Here is an 11,239-nt window from a genome sequence, read left to right as displayed (position 1 = left end):
ATCCGTGACGCAGGTTCGCCCTCCATCACCAGCCGAGCCCACTGACGGAAAACACCACCTAGAAACGAAGCGAGCCCTCACGATTCGTGGAAATATGTAGCTAGCTCGCAACGTTCAGCGTATTTTTCGACAACAGGAGGATTGGTGGAGCTGGTAAGTCGAAATTCTCAACACTGCTTTGCTTAATCACTGCCAACGCGCTTGTTTGCTTTGGTTTCCCTGTTTGGAAACGTTAGCTAGCTAGCCGAGGAGCTAACTTTAGCCTAGCCAATATGACGACGGCGATGATGGCGGATGGATCCCGTTATTTCCAGCTGCGGCGATGGCACCCGCTAAATATCGGTGTATTTTAGTCTGCAGTCTGCTTTTAGACTTGGATTTTAGCTAACAACCAGACGACTGGCTCTTAAATGGTGCACTGAGGCCCTGACTGGCGCTATATTGAGCTGAATATTAACAGAGAAAAAGGTCGTGTTGGCAAATGGAAGGTGAAGTTGCTGAAGTACGTTTCATATTCGTGCTGGAAATCCAACAGTGAAAGTAGTCGCAGTGAAGGCCAACCCGGAATAATCGATCAAGAAACAGACTTCAGTTTGAAGGCTGAAATGATGCTAGTAGCTTCACGGTTGATTTAGCATTAGCTTTCTTTTAATCAGATAGGCCTTCTGAATATATTCGTAACCAGCAACCACAGTACGTTTTCTCGAGCTTTGATGAGAAACCCACGACTGCATCTGTCTTTCTATTATCAATCGCTTGCCTGATAGTTAGCTAGCTAGCGTGCTAACGGTAATGCTAATACATCTCGTCCTTCTCCTCCATTAGATCAGTTATATGGAAAGTTAACATGGGTGGCCATGAAGATGAAGACATGTCATATGTTGTAAATAAACAAAAACAAGATGAGGAGCTGAAGAACAAGCTGAACGATAGCAGCCACTGGTGCGACCAGGACTCCACAGGCAACAATGCCAAGTGGGTCAAAGAAGGCCGGAACCAGCTGCGGAAAGTAGCCGAGAACCAGCAGGACCAGAACCACAACTGCAATATCAGCCAGAATGGGAACAAGGAAGACTTCCCTCATCAGACCACCACTCAGGAAGAACAACAGGGGAACGAGGAGCAGACCAGGTCTCCTAAAATAGCAATGACCCCTGGTCTCAGTCAGGAGGAGTCCAAGAACATCCTTAATGAGCCGCTACTCATCAACGCCCTGGAGCCTACAGAAGAGAAAGATAAAGAGAGGGAAGAAGATGGCAAAGAGAAGGAAAATAACTCAGAGGAAGATGAGGAGACATCAGGTGATACCAGAGGAGTGGCAGGAGAGCAGAGCGAGGAGTCTCAGAGGGAGGGCAGCGTTGTGGGGAGGAATCCCTGCCTCCTGTTCTCCAACATGAACGGGACACCAAACGATGAAGAGCCCACCTGGCCTGCAGTGTCTCAGGACAACACAGCTGACAGCTCTCCTAATGGCAACAGAGGTAAATAGAAGTACATGGAGTTAATCTTTAGGCCACACATACAACATCAACATCAACATGCATTAAAAAAGAAACATCATATGCTTTCAAAAAACAACTAAGAAACAATTTATGAACTTAGCCTTGAGTTAATGAATTGGAGATTGGATAAAAGGGCAAAACTGCATTTATAAGCAGTATATACACATATGATTCATAACACACTATAATGTAGTTATCAGCAGATATAAGTGTTTGTTAGCACCCAGAAGTGGAGGCTGGTGTATAGCTGGTGTTTTTGGAAGATCCACTTTTCCTGCTGCAAACCGTCTTCTTAACGTTGTCCCACACATCGTGTGAAAGGGATTTGTGCATAAATTGCACTTGTTTCTCTTGGATTAAAGGCTTTGTTGTATTGGACTTAATGTGAAAAGGCCTGTAGTATGATGTTTTCTCTAATCATTTACTGATCAGAGAAAGAGCCTAAGGCCCTCTGTTACATTACAACAATATTCAAATAAATTAGAACTCTAAGTAATTCTAGATATATAATTATTGTATTGATTTGTATGGTGGAGTGGGGTGAAACACAAAAATCTGTGCTTTGGAGACCAATTTCATGTCTGTGTTTTTATGCAGTGTTGATTTGATGAGTCAGGTCAGACAGTTTGGTCAGTGATGCCAGTACAATCTCTTTTTAAAATTGGTATTTAGTGATTTTATAATCGTTTAAAGAGACATATAGTAGTTGAATATAGTAAAGTATAGTGTATGATAGTAGTACAGAAATAATCATATCTCATCAGTTTCCTGTCAGTTTTCAGAAATTGTTCAAGTCTGTTAATGACGACAATGAGTTGAAGCAACTTTACAAATGCAACACTACATGCTTTGTCACCTGTTGTTTGAAGAAGCGCAAGTTGTGAAGATTATCTTCAACAGTGTTGTTAAAACCATTTCTCTTTCTCATTAATACGCTGATAAAAAGAAATCTCAAAACAATCAAAGATAAATTGAGGCAACAAAAGATAACCATTGTTATTGATCGATAAGTTTATAAAGAAGAATGCTGGCCACCTCTTTGTTTACATTCCAGTCTATCTGCTTGTCAGACACATAGCTTATTCTCGTCTCATATTATACGGTCAGAGTGTGTTTTTATTTCTTTTTTAAACAGACATTAAGCATTTCTCCCTTCGTCGTGTTTCTCCTTTTCCTTCGGCCTTTCAGAGTCCTTTTGGGATTCCAGTGCTTTTGAGACCGACACAGACCTGCCTTCAGGATGGATGAGGGTGCGAGATACATCAGGCACATACTACTGGCACATCCCCACAGGCACCACCCAGTGGGAGCCCCCTTCACCCCTGGGTAAAGTTGGTGACTCCATGATGTCCTCCACTATGTCCCTGGAGACTACCCCCTGTGAGGAGCCTGAGGTGAGGTCTAACGTGAATTTTGTTTGGATAGAGGCAACGGCATGCGAGTCTGTAGACACTTATATATTCTGTTAAATTTTCCAGGAATCCTGGACTCAGCTTTCCAGCGCAGAAGAAGGAGCTGAAGGTGAAGGGGAACTGTGGAAGGTAAATAACGGCAAAGCATATGGGAGATTAATTAATTTGGAGTTTAGCTCATGTTTTTGAACACATTCACTCAGCTATACATTTTTCACGGTATGGACATTACTTGAAATGTCTCTCTGTCAAGGTAGAAAGGTTTTATGAGAACAAGTGCATGATGTCTGTCAAGTTAACGTCTATCTGACATAACTTAACATTTTGTAAACTGTTTTTCTTCTCTGTATCTTCAGGAGGAGGGAGAGGTTGCATCTGATCAAAGTCTGAAGGAGTTTGAAGGGGCAACTCTACGCTATGCATCCATCAACCTGAAGTATGTGCTGTTCAAACCTTATTGATGAGTTAGTAGGTAGTATATTGTAACCTGTTGTTGTTCTCTTTCTGTTGCTTATCCTGATTTGTTTCTCTCTCTTTATCATTGCAGTTACAATTGCTCCCAGTCTGACGAAGAAGAGAAGCTCGCTCCACTCTGCACAGATTTAGAAGCTAAGGTAAATCAGTGTTTCATGTTTACTCTTTTCATGAGAGTAAATGAGGCTCCCAAAACCAGATTGAGTATAAAGTATACTGCTCCTGAGATCAAAGAGTGGCATCAGAACTGGTCCATGGCTGCTGCAGTGTGGCTAAAATTGCTCTGAAACGTTAAGATGGGTTAAATGCAGAAGGTAACATTTTTCCACAGGGATTATTATTAGAGTATGGAACTAATGGTTTTCCATTAGTCCTTTAAAAGGTCAAAACACTTTAGGATCTTTGCTCTTTTCTCCAACTTGTACATATGGATAATTATATTTTGCAGTTTTGTTTTTGAACTTTGTGGGCAGGTTTAAGCAGTAAAGCCAAAACTACAAGCAGTATGAGCAGCATTAACTCACAGAAGATACAACATGCTTCACAGTTTCATCCTTTTCTGACTTCACTCATCTTCACCTCCCCTGTTCAGTCCTTTCTTGTGCTAATGTGCTGCATATTTGTTCTCCCAGTGTTTTGCAGTGCGTTCCCTGGGCTGGGTAGAGATGTCTGAGGAGGACATGGCACCCGGCAAGAGCAGTGTTGCTGTCAACAACTGCATCAGGCAGCTGTCTTATCACAAACATAACCTTCATGACACTGCTGGTATCTGGGGAGAGGTGAGGGGCTTTTATTAAATCCTACAGTCACTTTCCTGACAATTCAAAATCCACTTCAGCCATTGGAAAGATGTGGCTATATTTTTAGGTATTTTTAAGTTTTTAAAAAAGTTTTCATGGCTAGATTCATTTAGGAAATGAGGTGAAATAACCTAAAAGTTCAAATGTGGACTAATACATGCATACCTATCTTAACTCAATAGCAGCCCATGAATGACTGTGATTGGTGAAATATTATTAAGCCAGGCTGATCATTGTAAGAGTGTGTATGTGTCTTGACAGGGTAAGGATATGGTGATGGTCCTGGAGAATGACACCATGAACTTGATCGACCCACTGGGCCAGACTCTGCTTCACACTCAACCGATTGGCAGCATCCGTGTTTGGGGTGTTGGCCGAGACAATGGAAGGTCAGTATCCGCAGGACGAGTCCAGAATGAAGCTGGCAGAACTGCCCCTCATTTATTAATCAAACTTTTGGTTTAACCGAACCCCACTGCTTTGTTTGATCATTGCTCAACAAAACATCTCGAACTTTGCTAACAAATAACAGAACTGACTTTTTCTTATATACCACAGCAGAAATTTTAGTTTCAGTGTTTTTTGACATTGGTTGAAATGTGTCAGCCATTATTCAGTTCAGGCTGAATTAAGGGGTTGATTCTCCTTTAAAATAATGTACAGCCTCCTGTAGTCATGACTCATTCATGACTCAGAGGCTTTGCACTCCTCAAGGAATCTGTCATGACAAGCGCATTGTTCTCTTGTTTGTGCTGTTTTTATTGTACGCTGCTACCCTCTGCTGGATAGTTCAGAGCATTGCTGACAAAGATAACCCTGACTGTTTCTGCCTGCATCCTGTCTCACTGAATTCTAACAAATCATGTTTTTTTTCTTTCATGCTGCATTTTCTGTGATGAACAGGGAAAGGTATATATTGATGACTTTTATCTGAAATGTTTTCTCAAATAATTGTTGGTTGCTGTTCTTACTTGCAATAGTCTTTATGTGCAACTGGCTCACCCATTTATGGTGTATGAATGATTCAAAATCAAAATGTGATCTTCTACATCTCATTTCACCTGCAGAGATTTTGCTTACGTGGCTCGAGACAACCTGACCCAAGTTCTGAAGTGTCATGTTTTCCGCTGTGACTCACCCGCCAAGAACATAGCCACCAGTTTACATGAGATGTGTTCAAAGGTCAGCTACTATTGGATTTAATTTGATTAAATTTCTTCATTCATAGTCAACAATGGTTTCCTTCACTTGATATTACATTACATTGATTATACACGTTTTCTTCCCGTACTTTGATTTTAGATAATGATGGAGAGAAAGGCGACCAAGCCAGGTGTTAGCAGACTCAACTCTGACCCGAATAACCCTGGAGTCATCTCGGTTCAAGGTAATGCTTGACGACCTTACATACTTTGAATATCTTCATAATTCAACATGTGGAAACAGATCACATAATGCTTCCTCCTTCCCCTACAGAGTTTCCTGTTCCAAAAAATGAACTCTTCCAGCACTTCCATGTTTATTACCTTGGATGTGAGGCTGTGGCTAAGCCAGTTGGTAAGAAAATACCTACAAATATATAATGTTTTATGTGAACGCTTCAGAAGATTATGCTTTGAAATAATCATGATTTTGTTTTTTCTATGGTGAAGTTGATGTATCATGGTCTGCATGATTTGCTCTTCTCAGGTATGGATATAATCAATGACACTCTAGAATTGGCGGTGAAGACAAAAGATAAGAGTGAATGGACTCCTGTCTCCGTGAACGTGGCACCAGCCACCCTCACAATACTTTCTAAACAGGTAACAGACCACAAACCGAACATGACATGGGCCTCCGGGAGGGTGATATGGTAATTTAAAATTATGAGCTAAAGCTGCATTGCAGGGGCGTCAGCAGTTTCAGTGAAAAGATTTTCATTACCTTCAGCGAGTGCTGCTTACATTGCTTACTTTCACTCAACTTTGACTGCATAGATTTAAAACTAAATAATTAGTTTAACTTAATATTATTTCAAGGTGATGAAGATGAAGGTCTAGTATGTATCAACAGCAATCTTAATGTGAGACAATAATCATGAAATTTTGATGGGAATATAACGTGGAACATAGCAAATTGTGAAAACGTGAAAAAGATGAGTTAATTGACTCCTCACCTTAGAAATTCACTTGGTACAGCATCTTTAACGTCACAAAAAAGGCGATGAGGTGGGAAAAGACAGATAAAAATGAAACAAGACAAAGCAAGATAAAAACAAAAAAATAGAAAACGAAAAGAAAAAAGTTACACTTTGCTAATTCTTTTACTGTTATTGATATTTCTAATCCCAGGATGAAGAGGTGCTGTCAGAGTGCAGGGTGCGCTTCCTGTCTTTCATGGGCGTGGGAAAGGACGTCCACACTTTTGCTTTCATCATGGCGGAGGGTCCCCGAGATTTCACCTGTCACATGTTTTGGTGCGAGCCCAACGCTGCCAGTCTGAGTGAGGCCGTGCAGGCTGCCTGCATGGTGAGTAGTAAACACATGCATGAGATGAAAACCAGGTGGAGAGAGGAAGAGATGAGATGGAGATGACTTGCAAATTATTAACTCTTTGGAATCTAATCTTGTGTCTTTAATAACCCATTTACGCTGTGTATTTCTTTTTTGTTTTTGTTTTAGCTTCGCTACCAGAAATGCTTGGATGCACGTCCGCCCAGCCTGGCCTCCTGCCTGCCCACTCCTCCTGCTGACTCAGTGGCTCGACGGGTCAAGAAGGGAGTGCAGAGTCTGCTAGGCAGCTTTAAGAGCTACAGGTCAGGCTCTCAATCCCCTTGAGTCGAAGTGAAGATGATCCACAGTCCATTAAACACACGGTCCATCACCACAACTCCTTCTCAATCTCACTTCTTCTCCACTTCCTCCTCTCATCCTTCTGCCACAGTTTCGCCTTACAACCGTCTCACCTGTCTAGTCACTAGTGTGTTGAGTAGTTTGTGGGGAAAATGTGTGTCTGAAAAGAATACATTTATTTCCTTTTCGTCCGCTTTTATTTGTACAATGTTACACTCCCATCTCCAAACAGATGAAACCCCTGGCATCTATATTTTCCTCGCTGGGATTCTTTCTGTGAGTCTTAACTATTTTTGTGTTTTAACAGAAAACAATGCTATGAATGTTGGATATGGATGTAATATATTTTACATGCTAGAATTTGCTTGAAAAAGAGGTTGCTAGATTCTCTCACAGAAATGGTCTCGTTCCCTTCCCCTCCTCGGTGCAGTTATCATCTCTAACGCTCCTCTTTTTCTACTTTGAATGAAGGTACTGTAACACAGTCGTTGTCAGTTGGTGTCAAGTATCCTAATACTGATTTTCTAAAACATCATTGCACCTCTCTCTACCATCTTAGGCTGTAATACAAGCACTGTAGGCGTGCCACGTAGATATATGTCCCCGACCCTCCCGAACAATGTATTTTAGTCTTCCAAAGAACTGTACTGTCATCTGTCACATAGTGAGCAACCACTGATTTGAGTGTAGTGTGTTTCTCATACATTCTGCATGAACATTTGCAAGTTCAGTGCTAGTGTGCAATAATCAGATGTTCCTGTATGGTGTGGTGATAAGACGGCTGCCGTGTGATTATTTGTTCACTTTAATGAGAGCGTCTGTCTAGATCGAGTGCGAGGCTAACGGAACAACAGAGCCATGTTAAAATCATTATCGTGTGATATAAATAATAGTAATAAAAAAAATACAAACTCTGGGTTTTCACACAGTCGTGTATCGCCAACAACTACTGAATAGTACTGTAGAGACTCGCCACAAGCTGCATGTTTTGATAGCTTAGAGTTCTTGCTGCTTGCAGCGGTTTTAGTGCTTAAGACCCATCAATGTATCCTGTAAATTCTTTCTGTGTTTCTGTACGGTAAGAGGAGGCTGGAGTCGATGTGTTGTTTCGTGTTTCATAGGCATGTCACTCTAGTTAGTGCCAGTGTTTATCATAAGCTAGCAGTAGAGAGTTAGACTTCCTGTCAGTTCCTTCAGACTGAAAAGATGAGAGCAGGTTAATGTTTGTATCTACAGTTTTTTGTGTATATGGGAAACCTCGAGATGAATTTCTCCCGTGGTTTACATTTTTATTTTTTCCACATTTTGACGTGTGTGGGCCCCCGGCCGCTCCAGTTAATGTATTTTTTATTGTTTCCACACACTGCAATGTACACACTTTAAGATGGTTTTCACATTAGCGCGTTAGATTTACTTTTTATAAAGAACACACTAATTAGCCAAGTTGTATTTGATCTTTATGTGTGTGTCAGTGATCAATACTGTATGTAGCACAATAGTAATAGTCATCTCTAATATTAAAGATGCAGTTTGTAAGATTTATTTGACCTCTGCAGGGCATTTGTTTGGCCACGTTGTCTGAGACACTGGTAGCTACTTACTAGATATCCTCAGGCTGACTGACTCCACTACATAATGATGAAATAAATATATAAGAATGTGTCCTCCGAAAAATCGAAGAAATAATTATTTTAGAGCAAATGTGTCGCTCAATGAAATTACAACAAAAGGAATGTATAGACATGCATAACAAATACAAGTTTGTATTTTAAAAAGCAAAACATACGTCTATGAAACAGTGATTGACTTCTGTATATCATGGTGATGTTGAAACAAGTGAGACTTTGTGTTAAATGTCTAAGTGGTGCATAATGACACATCTCTGATATAAGTCTCGTTTACCTGCTGTCAGATTTTATTTAACTTTCTAGATGTTTTGTTTTGTAAAAAAACCCCCACAAATCTTTGATATTTTTTCTATATCGCAAAAAGCTGAAATCTGAAGTGTCCTCAAAAGTGCTGAAATATGTTTCGTACTTGTAAAATAATGATTGAAAATATGGATTAGAAATGGCGTGTGACAGATTTCCAACTATAAAGCTGTCAAGGAGTCTGTTCTGTTTTCTGACCTCGTCACCCGATTTTGAAAGCGAAGCGGTGCTGTGCGATGACTGGCCTCTCTCAAACTGTAATTCATAGTTTATCATAGATGTTTTTAACATTTTAGAAGTTATCAAACACTAAAACTCTTACCAACTGCTTCTTTATATGTGTACGATATAACACTAATGAAAAGTAGACTACATTGACTCATATTACTGCCTTGTCACTCATGTGTCACTTGGAACTATTTTCTCTTTCAAAGTTTGCTGTGTCCAGTCGGTGGCAACACTAAAGCCAGATGAGTTAAAGAACATTAGCAGATTAATTTATTTCTGTTCATGTAAATTAGGTGTATAAAATGTATGTATATAAAAGTCACTGCACAATAAATGTGAACATATCATCACTGTGTATCTTGTGGTCTTTTAATATCTTGGTTTGTGTGAAGAGATTGTCTTCCAAAGGGCAGGTCTGAGCCTCAAAATGTCTCCTTTGGTTTCTGGATGTGGAGGCACAGACATTTATTCCTTTTCTATTAATGGTTTTTATCTGTGATCCCCAGCTTTTCCATTAAAATGTAAAAGAAGCCAGACACAACCTGTCTGGGCCTTTTTGCATATGCATTAAACCTGCTGACACCGGTTTCACCATATGTATCGACAGACCAGCCATGAACAAAAAAATGCAGCACGCCCCCTCCTCCTCCTGTTCAGTCACCTGTTCAGTCCATATCAGCACTGCTGCCCCCACCTGGTGAGTTCAAAAGGATGGGTAGGGCTGCTTATTGTTTCCCTAAGAGATGGCTTTTGGAGATGAAAGGTGCACATCAAGTGGAATCCAAAGCAGCCGCAGACTGGTAATAATTGGCTTCACCGTCTCCACACAAATATCAGGACTGCCCTGCCAGCAGGGTCCTGGAGCAGCGAGACAGATCAAGGCCCTGGCTATAATCGCTCCCTTTTGAAGAGATACACTGGGACCTCTGTGCTAGGTGACTTATTGACTTCTGTTTGTATGGATTAAACATATCAAAGTCCACCGCTACAGTCTGTCTTGTTGCATCATGTGTGTTGAACATATCAGGCTGTGTGCTGTTAAAACAAAAACGACTGCGTCTGAATCACTGCAGAGGTATTGCTCAGCTTCACACCACAGGAGTCGACTTGTGTGTGATTTTTTTTTTTTACCTTCTCTTGACAGGTTATAGTGTTTAGTTTTTGTTGAAGCTTTTTGTTCTTTTTAAAGATTTTTTTTTTCCAGCAGCCACAAGATGTGAAACAATAATTTGCACCTTCTGAGGTGCAGAACAACTCTTCACAATTCTGCTTTTAGATAAAGAGGATCTCGACTGCCGAGTCGTTCCCATCATGCAATCCACTTCTCATAAATTTAAAATTTACTTTACAGGTTGTTTTATTACCCAAACTACCTCACTTTTGTCAGTAGTTGCGTTCTCTTTCCTTGTGTCTTTTCTAGCATTTGAATACAGTCACATGTATCTGTGTATCTTTTGTATGTTTCTGTCTGTACAAGTATCGTCTGTACATTTTTTGTCCAATATCCCGTTACTCCTCCAACTAATTGTTGATGGTGATGAAACAGTTCCAGTGACACATCAATAGGACAAAAAAACATTTTATTATTAATAATAATATCGATTACAACATAACATTTGGAAGTTTTTAGATTTGTCAGTGTGCAGAAGAGGTTGGAGATACCTTTTATTAAATTCAAGTCATTCTCAAAGAAATAATCACAAACACTGCAAAATTCAAGACAAAAGTTTAAAGACTGAGCAGTGATACAAAACTGATGGAAAAAAGTACAATTCACATAGAAGTTTATGTTTACAGGCTAAGATAGTCCTTTTCAGATGTTTATGGAATAATGATAATGCAGATGTTGAGTGATTAAGGGAAGTGCGACAGTACAGAAGATGAAAGTCCTCAGAGTGTCTTGAGTTAGTTGTACATATTTTTACATGAATACATGAATCTGGTATGTGTTCACATTAAAAACTATCTAAGTTTGTATTTTCTGAAGAGAGCAGCAGATGAATTGCATCTTTTAGGAGAGTGGTCTTCAAATGTTCTGTGTCCAGGGCACACCTGTAT

The 11,239-nt window shown here is 40.2% G+C and overlaps 1 protein-coding gene across 1 annotated transcript; it reads left to right on the top strand.

The window, feature by feature from the left end:
- Nucleotides 1–9,528, top strand: apbb1 (amyloid beta (A4) precursor protein-binding, family B, member 1 (Fe65)). The gene is made up of 14 exons (XM_084350726.1): nt 1–153; nt 826–1,481; nt 2,691–2,896; nt 2,981–3,043; nt 3,271–3,350; nt 3,462–3,528; nt 4,021–4,167; nt 4,450–4,577; nt 5,256–5,370; nt 5,491–5,575; nt 5,665–5,745; nt 5,878–5,993; nt 6,522–6,698; nt 6,852–9,528. Exons 2-14 carry the CDS (start codon nt 848–850, stop codon nt 7,005–7,007), a joined length of 2,055 nt encoding a protein of 684 aa, XP_084206852.1. The 5' UTR covers nt 1–153; nt 826–847; the 3' UTR covers nt 7,008–9,528.
- The last annotated feature ends 1,711 nt before the right edge of the window (nt 9,529–11,239 follow it).

The sequence above is a fragment of the Pagrus pagrus genome (genome assembly GCF_965226575.1).
Source record: "Pagrus pagrus genome assembly, chromosome: 4".
NCBI classification, from domain to species: Eukaryota; Metazoa; Chordata; class Actinopteri; order Spariformes; family Sparidae; genus Pagrus; species Pagrus pagrus.
Note: the sequence above shows the minus strand (reverse complement) of the source record. Positions and strands in the feature narration are given on the sequence as shown.

What these genes read in the sequence shown, in the direction of transcription:
- apbb1 (XM_084350726.1), top strand. Translation starts at nt 848, where the DNA reads ATGGGTGGCCATGAAGATGAAGACATGTCATATGTTGTAAATAAACAA. An exon ending in CCCCCTGTGAGGAGCCTGAG is followed by an intron (nt 2,897 to 2,980) that starts GTGAGGTCTAAC and finishes TAAATTTTCCAG; the next exon opens with GAATCCTGGACTCAGCTTTC. An exon ending in TATGCATCCATCAACCTGAA is followed by an intron (nt 3,351 to 3,461) that starts GTATGTGCTGTT and finishes TTATCATTGCAG; the next exon opens with TTACAATTGCTCCCAGTCTG.